The sequence below is a fragment of the Mizuhopecten yessoensis genome, unplaced genomic scaffold (assembly GCF_002113885.1).
Source record: "Mizuhopecten yessoensis strain PY_sf001 unplaced genomic scaffold, ASM211388v2 scaffold9049, whole genome shotgun sequence".
NCBI classification, from domain to species: Eukaryota; Metazoa; Mollusca; class Bivalvia; order Pectinida; family Pectinidae; genus Mizuhopecten; species Mizuhopecten yessoensis.
This window is the reverse complement of record NW_018407853.1, coordinates 378,488-395,847: the sequence shown is the minus strand read 5'-3', so window position 1 is coordinate 395,847 and position 17,360 is coordinate 378,488. Positions and strand designations below refer to the sequence as shown.

General features: G+C 34.1%; 1 protein-coding gene and 1 long non-coding RNA gene across 2 annotated transcripts; one reads left to right on the top strand and one right to left on the bottom strand.

Annotated features, from left to right (window-relative positions):
* Positions 1-9,971, bottom strand: LOC110457204 (transmembrane protein 165-like). The gene is made up of 8 exons (XM_021508372.1): positions 9,897-9,971; positions 9,427-9,782; positions 7,507-7,732; positions 6,474-6,572; positions 6,018-6,094; positions 5,612-5,788; positions 4,398-4,503; positions 1-3,413 (listed from the first exon to the last, which is right to left on the bottom strand). Exons 2-8 carry the CDS (start codon positions 9,583-9,585, stop codon positions 3,346-3,348), a joined length of 912 nt encoding a protein of 303 aa, XP_021364047.1. The 5' UTR covers positions 9,586-9,782; positions 9,897-9,971; the 3' UTR covers positions 1-3,345.
* Positions 9,972-9,982: 11 nt separating this feature from the next.
* LOC110457205 lies at positions 9,983-13,149 on the top strand. The gene is made up of 3 exons (XR_002463673.1): positions 9,983-10,236; positions 12,137-12,187; positions 12,737-13,149. It is a non-coding gene; the product is annotated as an uncharacterized LOC110457205 (long non-coding RNA).
* Positions 13,150-17,360: the final 4,211 nt, after the last annotated feature.

Here is a 17,360-nt window from a genome sequence, read left to right as displayed (position 1 = left end):
ACTTTATATTTAACATGGGTGTTTTCAATGAATAACATAGTAGTAAGACAATACATGACACTTCCCTAAAAGCTGTCTAAGATTACACAATATAACTTAGCTGCAGACATGTCAAAGATATACATGTACTTAATGATTACAAGAGAGTGCAAAAATAAAAGTAAGAAAAAAAAAGGAAAAAAAATGGACAAATTAATTCTCATTTAACATAATAAACAGAAAACAGATAACAAATAACCTAGACTAGCACATATGATTACTCAATAACATATTGAAGTATCTCCCTTCATGAATGACAGAAAAACAAAATAATCCACTTGACAGTTGTGTGACTTGTTCACTTGTTTGGAGTGTACAACATAGTGAGTTTGAGACAAAATGACAACAATAACAGGATGAAAATGTGTACGAGATATAACCCTGAACTGATGAACTGAGAAGGCTTCCTAACAGCATACTTTGTAATGATAACAACTGAATATGGTTGAGTTTATAAAATACTGGTCATTTAGTATATAAACTTGTGCCTGGAGTAAAAGACTGGAAAACATGGTGATCATAATTAGATCAGTCAAAGTGGAAATATTAAGCATTGGCCTAAATATGACAACTTAATTGACTTTAAATAAAGTACAATTTAAATTCAACTTTCGATTCAATACACATGCATAAAAAGATGACTAAATTGAATTTGACTTCAGTCCACACTCCAACTGTCGGTGGTGATTAGCTTATATTGATAACATCTCTCACTTTAAACTCCCCATTTCTGACCTTGCTTCAACACAAAGATGCATACATTCTTACTCCTAGGCCATACATATATTACCAGAACTATTCATTCATACATGTGACATCACTCAGACATACACAACAGCTTTACCTATCACAAAGTACAACATATTGAACCCAGTACCTGTTCTATCATCAGTACTTGATTTGAAAGCCAATGTCAAACCCAATAAAAGACACAGCAAACTAATTAAATTGAAAGCCACAAGAATGGAAGACTTTCAGGTCAGCATACAATGTATGTTACGTTTGTGTCGTAAATCTAACCTCTGCTTGCTGTCAACCACTTCTATTACCTGATTTGACACATAAAACCTGATTTGATACATAAAAGTTTGATAAATTCTTACACAAAAACAGAGACATTCTATACGAGATCTAGAAATTACTTTCTCACTTACCATAGGGCGTTTTCGAAACCCAAGGGTTATTCTCCAAATACGCATTATTCCTCAGCACGCTTTGAATATGTCATAACAAAATTTAAGGCTTTTGGTATTTGATTGGTTTCAGGTATAAAAACCCTGATCAACTGCTAGGCTGATACTTGTCGTTTGAAGACAACAGAGGAGATACACACAATCTTAAAGCTTGTTGATTTTATCATTACACCGCTGCACAATTTCTCTTCTGAGAAATCAGACAACTTGTATGACCAGTAAGTTGTTATACAAAGGATGTTTATTTTTGTCATTTTATATTACCAGAGTGGAGAGTAATCATACATAGGTAGGTATATCTAGAGCAGAACCCTTGGCTTTTGAGTTGATTAAAGAGGAATGTTTAAGATTGATAAATTCCACCCAGGTGGTTCTACACCAATGTGGTTTGATATTTTCAAGTCCAGGATATACCACTTGTGACCCGAGTATAAGACATATGACCCCAATTTATTCTCCTAGTCCACATAAAACCTGTGTACTTGAAACCAATTCCATTCTGTTTACATATTAATACAAACAAATCTTATTTACCACTAGTTTTGGCTGTGTATCCTCACAACCCCTTTAGGAAACAGGAATTTTCTACTCATTATCTCCAAAAAATGTAGTAATACATGTTTTTATGTTATATGACTGTGTAGATTATATTTTCTAAATCATGTAACTAAAATGAAAATATTTACAACCTTTCTTACTGTATCAGACCTACATCATGTCTGTATTCTAATACCGGGTGTCCTAGTCTAGTGCCTTGAACTAGTAGGATTTATGTCATGGCTTTTCTATGAAATTTTATGGTTGGACTAGTTGATTTTTTCAAAATCTGTCTGCAGGCTAGTTCTCTACATATGAAATTGCACAACCCTGCAAGCTAGTGCCAGGCACTCCAAATATGAAATTGTACACTTCTGCAATAATTTTTACATTGGTCATGCACGATCAATGAATTGATGTGAAACTTTGATGGAAAGCTGATTATTACTGCATAAATTTCAAATGAAAAGCAATGATATCATGATTCGAATACTTGTAAAGCTATGTAAATGTGGAGATTTTTAAAGGATAACATCACTGTAATCTCTGGGGATTATTGATAGTCAAAATGATCATGTGCTATCACACTGTCTGTACTGACAAATTTAACTTAAATGTCAGAAGTATTTACACAGCTTAACTCATTCCCCCCTGAAATTTCATAATGAACTATTTCAATCTTTGAATTGGAAGAGTTCAATGTGTCTTCTGGGGTGAATGAGTTAAACATCAACCCTGTAGAAAGATGCCAGTAACATCCAAAAGAAAGTTAGCAATGTTCATAAATTAGAACATAAAAGTACTATCAGTTTCAATGACAATTTTGCTAAAATAATTCAGTTGAACATATTCTATTGACACAAAAATATTTATAAAAGCTTGAAAGGTTAGCTGGTCATTAATGCCACCATAACTTATGTAATCAATCCACAAAATTGAAAACCAGCTGTATTTTTGATAAATTTCGCATCGTGTAGTGACACACTTTACCCATGCAATTATTTTTTCTGAAATAAAGGCCATATCGAGTGATTATCATCGCTAAAATCGCAAGTAAAGCATGATAAAAGCATCACATAAATTATGTGCTTGGAAATTGTTTTTTAAGGGAAAATACTGAAGTAAAGGTAAAGAAAAATTTATGAATTATTTTTGATTATTGAAAGCAAGAATAAAGTAAAGAATTACAGGTAGGTGTAGCTCGGGTCCAGTTTACAAGGTTAATATTTTCACGCATTAACCTTCATTATTGTAAACATCATATCCTATAAAATTTTGTATCTTTCCAGCATAATTTTCAAGAATCTTTCTATCAAAATGCAATATGGCAAAAAAAATCCATATATTCTTTAACACAGTATCTTAATATTTTAAGTAATGATTGAAACCAATATCCTTAGTAAGAGGTATTTACATAATAATTTTGTATTTTCACATTAGCAGTAACAGCAAGAGTATTTCCATATCACATTTCTCTGTCACCATGGTTTCAAGATACAATGTACTAGTATAAAAATAAATAAAAATCTCAAGTCTTTCCATTTGTTATAGTCCTCCTATAAAAGCTGCTCCATGGTCAGTATGGTCCGACGGCAAAGGCTGACAGTGCAAAAACGAGGAACACTACACCTCCTGTCAAAGTCACTGAAAAAACCCAGAAAAAATATCAGTATAAGAGACACTTCATTTTTACTGCCAGGCTCAATGATATCAAAGAAATTGACTCTGTGACATTTTTCCACATAAAAATACGGTAGTTTTTTTATGATAGCAGCATGGCTGTTTGGACAGTGCATTTTTCACAGTGAACAAACATGTTGTTACCATACACTTAATAGGACTTGATTTATGAACTTTTTTCTGTTACTACTTTTTACAATCAATTACAATGTATTATAACACATAATGGTAATACTGAGAACAAATCATTTCGAGTGCTTTGCATTAATCAAATTTACTCTACAAGGATTTAAAATCAAGTTTAAATTATCAGTACATGAATCATATTTTTTTTAGTTCTGAAATATGTATTTGATACATTTACCATCTTAAACATAACAAAATGACCTTGTATTGAACCAATTATTACAGATTTTTTATTCATTTATTCCTAGTGGCAATTCTTTTCCTGCTGTTAAACTCTAAATGAAGATATTTTTTCACATCCAAACTGAACCTTTTACACCAGATCGTGTGCAGTGTACATGTAATGAACCAAGTTTTATAGACTTTAGAATGAAAACTGATATTCCTTCACCTCCTTCTAAAATCCATTTCAAGTACCAATTTAACACCTAGTGAAAGGTCACGAACTTTGAAAACATTGTTAAAATAGCATTAAGACTGAACTTAAGACTGAATTATTCTCAGTGAACAGCTAGTTGATAAAGAAACCCCAATCAGGGATGGTTGGTGATGTAAATCTGACATACCAAATTCACAATTTTTAAGGAGAGCCTTTAAATATTATCTTTAAATGAAAAGTTATTTCAGTTAGGTTATCATGATAACTACTCATCATTTTACCCTAAAGTGCCTGAAAAGTCTGTTTTCACACAAGGTGTAAATGTTTATGGATGTTTAGGGAGTGATGAATGCCATATTACATACTGGAGTAAATTCACTTACCGGTACGGACTGATATTTTCTGAGCAACTATTCGTCCTCCCAATACAGCTAATCCAGTACACAATGCGTGGCCTAAAGTGCCTCCTATGATGACACCCCACACATCCTAACAAATTTGAATTGTGAAATAGGTTTTTAACATAAATAAATACATGTACTGGTATTGTGACATAGAATGTAAGTACACAACATAATATTTTGTGACACAATATGTCGTTTAGAAGATGCAAGTTTCTGAAGCAAAAGTCACATTTATTTGCATTCAAGCGGTATATTAGGGTGTGTTGTGTACACTTCAGGTGTGAAAGTATATCGGTAGCAAAACCAAATTTGTCTAAGTAAAAATTGGTTAATTTGGACAAAATTAGCTGAAATCTCCCATCATTCAAGAACAGGATATCTACTGATAAGTAGCCTGTTGTGAGACCTGGTAGTCTGGAACAGCACACAAGTCTTTTGCATGTTGCTTTGTGCAACTCTCAGATTTTCGGTGTATACTAGAAGTGTGATAAGTGTATCTAAACCCCAGTTGAATCAGGAGAAAAAGTTATTTAGAAAACGTTTATACATTTAATTAAGTTATATTATTTGACATTTAAAATCTTTGTGTTACATCAGAAACCCAGAGAATTTATCAACAAGAAAAGAGATTATATAGAAGAGACCCAATGGGTCTGTATCACCTACCAGTTATTCATGTCACATTTGTGACTTTCAAGGAGTTTTAAGGTCAACTTTATTCAAATACGCTTTATAAAAATTAATTCTTTGTTGTAAGATTTTATTACTCTACATCTAATGAATCTTCATATAAGATTTTTAATTTACTTAAGTGACTTTCAAAACTGGTCTAGGTCATTTATTCAGATTGAACACTTTATAGAACTTTATACCATTAAGCATTAGGCCAACTATCATGAAGCTATGCTTCTTGGTTAAACATTAGACACATGTCATCTTAAAAGAGGGTAAAGGTTAATCTTTGAATAAATTATAACCCTTCATCAAAACATGGTGCAGGCCAAATATCTAGACTACAGGCCTTTCGGTGAAATACAAGAAAAATTGACCTTGTGACCTCAAAACCAGGTCAAGGTCATCATCAATGTTTACGATTACAATGTGAATAAAATCACATATTATAATGTACTGTGAAAATATACAGACATACCCAACTTAAATAACCCCCACAACAGAAAACTGAGAATACTAACCTCTCTTGCTCCTAAAATTATGGTAGCAATCTGAGACCGATCCCCCCATTCAGCCAAAAATGTTAATGTAAAGGCTTGAAGAAAAATTGTTCCTAATATTCCGTAGCAAAGATTTCGCCCTGGTGTGCGTATGATGCCAGTCTCTATATCCTGTACCCCAGAACTCTGTTTCAGTCGCTGTAATGATACAAAAAGAAAATACAAACAATGCCTTACTGTTAAAATGCAAGCAAGCACTTTTGGTAAGAAAGCAGTGTATAAAGTTTAATTTTCATCCATCTCTAGAATATAAGTACAGAAACCGATTTTTTATCTATATTAAGCGACCTTGACCTTTGGATGTGAAGAAGTTGATATCACCCAGTAGAGTATTTCCTGTATAGTAGTAGAGTGTGTGGTGACTCACCTCGTCATCCCTTTTCTTAAGATCTGCTTGTACTTCGTCATATTCATGCTGACCTTCATCGGCAGACATCTCATAGCCTGGAGAAATCAACAGAGTTATAAAACATTATATCCATCATCTGATGTATGACTCTTCAGCTGGACATAAGGAAACTTAAAACGCAAAATATGCAAACATAGAATTCCATTGTCATTATTATCAGTATGACAAATTTACTCAACTGTCACCTTAACCACAGACAAGACCTTATACTTTGCTTTAATTATCATAGAATTAAATATGTTATCTAATTTTGCAGAAATCGGAGTTGGCAAGCACTTTTTAGGTGAACTTAGCATATTTGGAAATACTGAACAATTATTTAAGTTTTCACCAAATAAGTGTTTTTTTTCAAATTCTAGATTCTGATAGCTATATAATACAGAGAACCTGACATTTCCAGTGAACATGCTTTACCTTCTTTCAGCATTTTGATTCCAAATACAGCAAACAATAATGATGAGGCATAGTGGGTAACATATTTTGGAATGATAGTTGTAGCGAATCCAAGGATAGCTGAAACAACAAATAGTTGAAATCAAATGGAATCTAGGACATACATAATACTGCTCAGGGTAAATGTGGTATATTTAGAATCTCAATGATTATACAAATATGTACCATATATCTCGAGCTGTTTGTGGATATATGTTGCTTCACATTTATTTACTTTATTGTTCATAAACACTTTCAATCATTTGTTACATGAACAGATAAAAAAAATGTGTACATGAATTTGCTGTCCACAGTTCCCATGGATGTTCTCAAAGTTCTGCTAGTTACAAACTTCAGTGTACTGCACAAGTATTAAACAGACTTACTTTCTGCATTTTTTAAATACAAAACCACAAACCTGATTTGGACAAATTGCATGTCGATGACAGGTACAGTCTGTAATAGACTGTATTCAGAGACCACCTTCATTCCTCAAGTCAAGTTCATAAAGGGATCTCTAAAGCCTGGTGGCTATATAAAGAAGATCTCTAAACCCTGGTGGCTGTATAAAGGGGTCTCTAAACCCTGGTGGCTGTATAAAGGGGTCTCTGAAGCCTGGTGGCTGTATAACAGGGGTTTCTAAACCCTGGTGGCTGTATAAAGGGGTCTCTAAACCCTGGTAGCTGTATAAAGGGGTCTCTAAAACCTGGTGGCTGTATAAAGGGGTCTCTAAAGCCTGGTGGCTATATAAAGAAGATCTCTAAACCCTAGTGGCTGTATAAAGGGGGTCTCTAAACCCTGGTGGCTGTATAAAGAGGTCTCTAAACCCTGGTGGCCGTTAATACAGATTCAGTTAAAAAGCTTAATACAGGAAGTCTCTCAGTCAGGTTTGACTGTATATATGTATTTTTCTCTGTTAAATATCATTTTGCTGTCACTTCATATTAAGATCGAAATTTCGGATCGGTATGATGTATTTGAACAATGGTCTCAATCAGAATAAATTAAGTTGTACCTGATAGAACTGTCATCAATCCTAACGCTCCGACTGCACCAGAAAAGACGGTCACTCTTGAATGTCGCATGGCCATAATGGCTGCAATAAAGAAGGTCTTGTCCCCGAGTTCTGACACGATAATCACAGACAATGATGCCACAAATGCATGAATAAATCCAGCATTTCCTCTGGCTTTTCTTAGAGTGCCAAATAAAGATCCTTCATCTGAACTTTCATTATCAAACTGAAAAAAACAAAAGCATACATAATTTCATTTAACACAAATCATAGTTACAATGAAGTAAATTGACCATTAAATGATCAAACTAATGTACATAATGAAGTGAGAAGACGATGAAATTGGTTGGGCCATGTACTAAGAAGGGAAGGAGAGAATGACTGCGTATACGCAACAGCTTTGGGATGGGCACCAGATGGAAAAAGGGCAAGAGGGAGGCCAAAGACAACATGGCGTAGGACAGTAGAGAGAGAAAGGAACCAAGCAGGGTGGGGAACTTGGAACACAGCCAAAACAGCAGCCCAGGACAGAAGAATTGGTCAGTCAGCGTTGAGGCCTTATGTGCCTTCTGGCACGGAGAAAATTAAGGTGAAGGTACGTAAGGTAATGTACACATATTAATTTCATTTCATATACAATACATGTACTCTATTTGTAGTCTAACTATATCTGGAATAAACAAATATCTAATTATTTCGTGCATTTGACAAAGTTTTATTTTTTTGAAGAAAAAAAATGTCTGTTTTTAATTTTATGCGATAGTTGTGCATTAAAGTTGCATGTAGAAGTGAAAAAATAACACATATTTTATATTCTAGTAACATTATAATTATCCAGGGTACATATTTTGTTAGAAAGCCATATAATTATAGTTCTTTACCGTAAATTACCTGTTAAGAATCTGAAGTCATTAACTTTTGTGCACAATTGTACCTCATTGCTTAAAATATATTGGAATATGTAATAAAAAAATGATGCATCTTTTTGCTGTTAATGCTTTAAAGAACTTGACATGTTTTATTTCACCTCTATTACCCAATTCAGTAATAAAATTGTTACTGTGGTATAAGCAGAAACTGGAACCCAAATGAACAGGTCCAGTACACTCTGTTGATTGAACTATATAAATATAAACACCTATATAGCTATATTCACCTATAAATTATAGCTGTATTGAGCTATATTTTCTCAGATTTCAATTTTCATTAAATTAAAGCAAAGTCGCATACAGCAATAAAGTTTATGGTAATGTTGACTACAAAAAGCATACATTTAAATGTTTATTTTCATTTTTCATAAATGTAAAATTTCAGATTTTTACGTATTTTTTTATAAAAAAAGTACTTATATTTAATGTCTTTTGTTATCAACATGATAAAATATTCTTTCTCAAGCGACTTTGTTTCGTTTTCCTTAAAAGAAAATCACATGAAAATAGCTCAAAAGACCTATTTCAGATAGGTTAATAGAGCTATTATAGGTCTTTACATCTATATAGCTCAATTAGCAGAGTGTACTGGACCTGATGAAGGATCATAATATTGTCCATATGAAGGGTATCTGGTTGTACCAAACTTGTTGAAAGGTCACAGATGCCATATGCCTAAATAAAAAAATTAAAAAAAGACCTTGAAGTTGAGCGACAGCAGTGTCAGAAAAAAATCCAAGTTTTGGTAACAGTTGTAGTACGCTCTGGCCCGGACCCCACACCAGACATTTATTTGTGAAAATGTCAAACGTCTGATGTTGGGGCAGACGAAACTTGGGCAAGTGTTCACTTTATTTCAGACAACAAAACAAAAAAATATTGGACCATGTACTTAATATGTAGTTTTATAATAAAACATACACGTCCACAAATCAGTCAATAACTTTAAACGGATTTCTTCAGTTCTTTATCTTTTTAACTGAAAACTCACCTTCTCTTTGGATTCCGACGATGACTTTCCCAATGATTTGACCGCCGACGCTACATCTCCGGGTTTTTCATCACGACCTGCTACTTCATCCAGCACAACGGTGAAAAGTAGAACCAGCAGTAATGTCACACTGCTCAACTTTCTTAGTTTACACGCCATTTCTTTTCAGCAATTAATACTGTCTTTATAAAGGAAGAAGTTAAATTTAGTGTTAAATGAATGCACAGGCGAAGATTTATTCAGCGTTAAATGCATGCCATTGTATCTTAAGCATGCAGTCAGTCTCTCCTCAATATTCCAGCGGGCCGGTGTCACAAACGGCGATTGTTTAGCTATCGAACCAGTTTCACCTTTACCTGAAATGTAAATATTCGAAGAGTATTTACTCGGGTATTCAGAAAAAATATTGATATCGTTCAATTATTCAAGTTTCCTATTCATTACAAACATATAAGCCCATAGCTACTTACTTTGAGATAAACCTACGCTCGAATCTCAATATTCATTAGGCCCACACGTTGACGTTTAACAGAACTTTAGTGGCGCCACCTACTTTTACTTCCGGTTTGAATCACGAGTTAACTTCGATAAGGTATCTTGCTTGCTATTGGTGATACCAAATATCGAAAGTGATACACAGTCCATAGTTTTGTTATATTGATACAAAGAACACGACTGTTTCAAGTATTCCAGTTCGACAGATAACTGTGAATAATATAATCTGACATCTTGGCTGAAAACGATAATAAAGTGCAGACAACTCTCACTTCGAGAATGTCAACAATGGATTGGCCCGATTGTATTGGAAAGGTTTGTATTATGAATTTCAGAAATGCGGAGGATAAGCATGTGTAACATAACATGACCGGTTTTATTGTATTTTTTTCATCATGATATCATTGGTCTGATAATTGTTTCCATGCGTTATAAAACAGGCACTTGACTTTAGAAAGCTGCTGGACATTGGAGTATGGCACCCCATCATTCATTTTAGTGATAAACCCGACCCATTATTTGTCGATAATATATAATTGATAGTAATATAAAAAATCTATTTATCTTTTTAAAATAGTCTAGTTCTTTATATTCCTCTTATTATTAATTAATGACAAAATGTCTTACTCCTGTCGTCTATCTTAATCAGTAGCCAAAAATAAAAATAGCCCAAATCACTTTAATCTTAACTTTTTCAAATTGTTTGTCAAAATCGCATTTATTCAGTCATGAAACATAATACAAATGCAAAAATAAACTTTATTTGCATTTGGGAAAGTACCAAAAATAGATGCAATACTTCCGGTAAAGTTACATCAAGTTTCTAAGTATACGCTTTCAGAAAACATCTTTTGTAAAAATATTATTTACCTTGTCGTAAATTAATGCGATTTTTAATAATATCTTGCAAAAGTTACTGTTAAAGCGATTTGGGTTATTTTTAGTAACAAATCCATACTACAACTGGCGTATAATAGGCAAGTTTGCGTAATATACGCAAGATGGTGGTTTTCTCCAACCTGCTAATGTGTTCATGTCTGTCTGTATACGTTATCTATCTGTCTATGTCACCTGTCTGTCTATGTCACCAGTCTGTCTATGTCATCCTGTCTGTCTATGTTACCTGTCTGTCTATGTCATCCTGTCTGTCTATGTTACCTGTCTGTCTATTTCACCATGTCTGTCTATGTTACCGACTGTCTATGTTACCTGTCTGTCTATGTCATCCTGTCTGTCTATGTTACCTGTCTGTCTATGTCATCCTGTCTGTCTATGTTACCTGTCTGTCTATATCTCCCTGTCTGTCTATGTTACTGTCTGTCTATGTTACCTGTCTGTCTATGTCACCCTGTCTGTCTATGTTACCTATACCTGTCTTTGTTACCTGTCTGTCTATGTCATCCTGTCTGTCTATGTCATCCTGTCTGTCTATGTTACCTGTCTGTCTATTTCTCCCTGTCTGTCTATGTCACCTGTCTGTCTGTGTTACCTGTCTGTCTATTTCACCCTGTCTGTCTATGTCACCCTGTCTGTCTATGTTACCTGTCTGTCTATGTCATCCTGTCTGTCTATGTCATCCTGTCTGTCTATGTCACCCTGTCTGTCTATGTCACCTGTCTGTCTATGTCACCTGTCTGCCTATTTCACCCTGTCTGTCTATGTTACCTATCTGTCTATGTCTCCCTGTCCGTTTATGTTACCTATACCTGTCTATGTTACCTAAACCTGACTATGTTACCTGTTTGTCTATGTTACCTGCCTGCCTATGTTACCTATACCTGTCTATGTCATCCTGTGTGTCTATGTCACCTGTCTGCCTATTTCACCCTGTCTGTCTATGTTACCTGTCTGTCTATGTCACCCTGTCTGTATATGTTACCTGTCTGTCTATGTTACCTGTCTGTCTATGCTACCTGTCTGTCTATGTTACCTGTCTGTCTATATCACCCTGTCTGCCTATGTCACCCTGTCTGTGTATGTTACCTGTCTGTGTATGTTACCTGTCTGTGTATGTTACCTGTCTGTGTATGTTACCTGTCAGTCTATGTTACCTGCATGCATTGTCTGTCTATGTCACCTGTCTGTCTATGTCTATTTTATTTGCAAAATACAAATGGGATGAGACACAAGTTAAAAACCATAAAATGAGAATAAACAGTACAACATATCTGTAGTAACATATTAGTGAAATGCATTTTGTATTTTTTTTATCAAGACATGGCAAGAAGCGGAAGCGATCATTCGGAAAGAGTACCCAAACATTTCGGTAATGTATACATACTAGCTGTATATATACAATGTAGTTGATCTTCCAGTGATGTGTATACCTCGTTGATCTTATAATGACATATATTAGTAGTTGATGCTGCAGTGATATACTATATGGTATATGTTACTAGTTGATCTTATAACGATGGGTGTTACTAGTTGATCTTATAACGATGGGTGTTACTAGTTGATCCTATAACGATGGGTGTTACTAGTTGATATTATAATGATGGGTGTTACTTGTTGATATTATAACGATGGGTGTTACTAGTTGATCTTATAATGATGGGTGTTACTAGTTTATCTTATAACAATGGGTGTTACTAGTTGATCTTATAACGATGGGTGTTACTAGTTGATCTTTTAACGATGGGTGTTACTAGTTGATCTTATAAAGATGGGTGTTACTAGTTGATATTATAACGATGGGTGTTACTAGTTGATTTTACAATGATGTGTTATTAACTAATCTTGCAATGATGTACAGCTCTGGTTCATCTTATATAGTACGTACTAGCTAATTCTGATTAATGTTTTTGTGTTTCAGGTGCAGGTTTTACCTAAAGGATCCATGGTAACCATGGACTACCGGCCTGAACGAGTCCGGATATTTACCGATGAAACCGGAAAAGTTGTTGACGTTCCAATGATAGGATGACACAGCTTCCCATTGAGGGTTACTCCCTAACTGTTATACCAATCATTGGTTTGCAAAACATTTTATTTGTGTTTTGACTTTTCCTCAATCTAATGGTAATTCGAATTGTTGGTACCCTGGTAATTCAGTGTAATTTCATTTTCAGTGCCTATTGACAACATTTTTTTTTTTTTTTTACACAGTACCTCAAGCTGTTAACTGTGTATTTACAAATAAGTAAGGTTGTCTGCCAGTGACACAAGCTGATTTATACCTCAAGCTGTTAACTGTGTAATTACAAATAAATAAGGTTGTCTGCCAGTGACACAAGCTGATTATTACAAATAAGTAAGGGTTGTCTGCCAGTGGCACAAGCTGATTTATACCTCAAGCTGTTAACTGTGTAATTACAAATAAGTAAGGGTTGTCCGCCAGTGACACAAGCTGATTTATACCTCACTGTTACCAGTATTTATTAATATTGCTTTTTTTTCACATGCAGTGGTCGATGTTATATTGTGCTGTTAACCTGTGTGTTTGGTTACAGTTTAAACCAACTGTTAACCTGTGTGTTTGGTTACAGTTGGTGCTATCTACATACCTGGTAATCCAACTGTTAACCTGTGTGTTTGGTTACAGTAGGTGCTATCTACATACACCAACGGTTAACCGGTGTGTTTGGTTACAGTTGGTGCTATCTACATAAACCAACGGTTAACCTGTGTGTTTGGTTACAGTTGGTGCTATCTACATACCTGGTAATCCAACTGTTAACCCGTGTGTTTGGTTAGTTACAGTAGGTGCTATCTACATAAATCAACTGTTAACCTGTGTGTTTGGTTACAGTTGGTGCTATCTACATACACCAACTGTTAACCCGTGTGTTTGGTTACAGTTGGTGCTATCTACATACCTGGTAATCCAACTGTTAACCCGTGTGTTTGGTTAGTTACAGTTGGTTCTATCTACATAAACCAACTGTTAACCCGTGTGTTTGGTTAGTTACAGTTGGTGCTATCTACATAAACCAACTGTTAACCTGTGTGTTTGGTTAGTTACAGTTGGTGCTATCTACATAATCCAACTGTTCACCCGTGTGTTTGGTTACAGTTGGTGCTATCTACATAAACCGAAGTGTATGCCAAGTAAATCAAAAGACTTACCATCATCCAGAAATCAAAGAGGTTTTTTTAATCTATAGATCTTTGAGATGCCGCTCAATCAAGGTAAAATGTGCAGGCAACTTAAACTGTAGTATTACCATTGTCACTATTGTGAAATATTTGTTTAAGTCCTCTTCAAAAGAAGTATTCTACAAAAAAATAATAATAATAAATATACAACATTTGATATAGCGCCCTATCTAGCTAACATAAGCCACTCTAAAGCGCTTTACAGTACATAGATATACAATTTTATACAGTCAATACAATTAGCATATATATTAATCAATACAATAAAGAGGAATTCGCAGGAGCTGCATTATCAGGTGCTAACTACTAGTCCTATGCCACCTGGCTAATATCTCCATATGTGTGTGCTGGAGATGTAAAAATCACGTGTTGCAGAGATTTTACAGAATTAACGACACTAAATGGCTTGTCCAGGTGAGACAATGATGTAAATACTGAAGATTTAGCCTTTATTGATGTATACACATATATATATGATATTGTGTACCTTCAGTCTAGCCCATCTTAATTTGGGTCACAGCTGTCATTGTAGAAAACATACATAATATAGTAATAATTGATTAACTATATGATTCAGGGTTATTTTTCTTTGTTATATATATATATCTATGTGTGTTGTTAAAGTCCCACCAAATTATAAAAACCATATCACTGGTACCTATATAATTTACTTTTACAGTACAAGGTACTTAAATCAAAGTCTGTTAAAAGTCCAGTAGCAGAAAGTGTTGACATTCCAGTGTCATTTAATACCTAATGGATACATACCTTTACTTGGCTGTATTAAAACACTCCGGTTTCATTAATCATTAGCATATTCCTTCTATGTACATCCATATATTAGTACACCCAACTAAAATCATGATAATTGAAATGCACCAAATTACAACGACTGCCTATATCAACATCTCCATCAAGTTTAATGTTGGTTGTCAATGCTAAAGAATGAAACACTAGTCACAAAACTGTCATGAAATTAATCAGAAAAACAGGAATATTGCTTGATTTATATACATATGTATTAACATATTTACATAATAGCATTATTTTGGTATACTAAGGGGGAGACAATTATTTTAGCCAATGTCTCCTCTATCAAGTTATGCACATGTGATTCCCATGATTCAGAGGAAAATTTGTTCTGTATTTTTATTTTTTTGTTTATCTAAACGATAGATATTGTCTTGTATTGGAAAGGTTCTGTAATTTTAAATTATATGTAGAAAAAGTGCAATAAAAGTGATATTTTGCTCAGCTTTGATTGAGGTTGTCCACCACAAAGTTTAAATTGTGAGGTTGTGGACAAATGGATATCATTCTTACATTGTAAAGTGGAACACAAACTACTTAATTGTATCATGTTTATTTGTATACTGCTTTGATTTCATGCGAAATTGTCTTTGCATTTATTGAAGATTGAATTTCATGGCTCATTAACACATAAAGATGTCATTCAGGCCAATGGAGGGACCAAATCAATGAATTTGAAATGTAGTTGTAATGTAAACAATGTTAAGCTCCGATTTCAAGTTAGGCAAGATAAAGCTACTCACAAGTTTGAATTATTACCTAGAATCTTTACAAATAAACAACTCAACTTACAATGTTTTCCTGATTTCGATGTCTTCCAATTCTCTGCTTAACATGCACATCCCACTCATGAATGAAATTTGAACATAAATATTGTATCACTACTGATTATTATAGATAAGCATAAGAGGTATCATTGTGTGCTAAAAGCTACCTTGTTTCATCATTATTTTTTTCTCTACAAAACACACTCTGATCACAAAGAAGCTTATGAATTATGTTTTCTGATCAAGCTTATGGATTATGTTCTCTGATCACAAAGAAGTTGTTCTCTGAACAAGCTTATGAATTATGTTCTCTGATCTCTGATCAAGCTTATGAATTATGTACTCTGTTCTCTGATCAAGCTTATGAATTATGTTCTCTGATCAAGCTTATGAATTATGTTCTCTGATCAAGCTTATGAATTATGTTCTCTGATCAAGCTTATGAATTATGTTCTCTGATCAAGCTTATGAATTATGTTCTCTGATCAAGCTTATGAATTATGTTCTCTGATCAAGCTTATGAATTATGTTCTCTGATCAAGCTTATGAATTATGTTCTCTGATCAAGCTTATGAATTATGTTCTCTGATCAAGCTTATGAATTATGTTCTCTAATCACATAGAAGCTTATGAATTATGTTCTCTGATCTCTGATCAAGCTTATGAATTATGTTCTCTGATCACAAAGAAGCTTATGAATTATGTTCTCTGATCAAGCTTATGGATTATGTTCTCTGATCACAAAGAAGTTGTTCTCTTAACAAGCTTATGAATTATGTTCTCTGATCTCTGATCAAGCTTATGAATTATGTTCTCTGATCAAGCTTATGAATTGTTCTCTGATCAAGCTTATGAATTATGTTCTCTGATCAAGCTTATGGATTATGTTCTCTGATCAAGCTTATGAATTATGTTCTCTGATCAAGCTTATGAATTATGTTCTCTAATCACATAGAAGCTTATGAATTATGTTCTCTGATCTCTGATCAAGCTTATGAATTATGTTCTCTGATCACAAAGAAGCTTATGAATTATGTTCTCTGATCAAGCTGATGAATTATGTTTGTTAATGCTATTGCATGAATAAATGGGTCAATCTTTTAACTTCAGTGTTTTTTGTTTTGGCCTTCCTCTATTTACCACTATACAACCTTCCTACATTCGCATCCTGGAGGACATTTATACTTTTGATCTGCTTGTATAGTATTCTCGCTAACAGGGCAAATTGATGCTCTGTATAAAAGTTCTGTGTTGACAAGACCTCAATATGCATTTTCACAATAAAGCTGATGCTGGGTATATTTCTGTGATGATGATAATGTTAAGAATAATGACAGGAAGATGATGATGTCTAGTGCGAGTGTAAAACAAAGTTTACAAAACTAGTTAAAACTTTATACACACCTTTGTTTAATATGTATGAACAATTATGTACTTATGTATAACGTCATATATGTTTTGTCTTGTGAAAAAAAAAAAATCTGTGATAGGCCAGTGTTTTACTGTAACGAGCAAAAGGTCTGTATTTAACTGTGACAACACATGATCTGTATTTTACCATGACAAGACAATGGTCTGTATTTTACTGTGACAAGTCCATGGCCTGTATTTTACTGTGACATGCCCATGGTCTGTATTTAACTGTGATAAGACCATGGTATATATTTTACTGTGATAACACATGATCTGTATGTATTTTACCATGACAAGACAATGGTCTGTATTTTACTGTGACAAGTCCATGGTCTGTATTTTACTGTGACA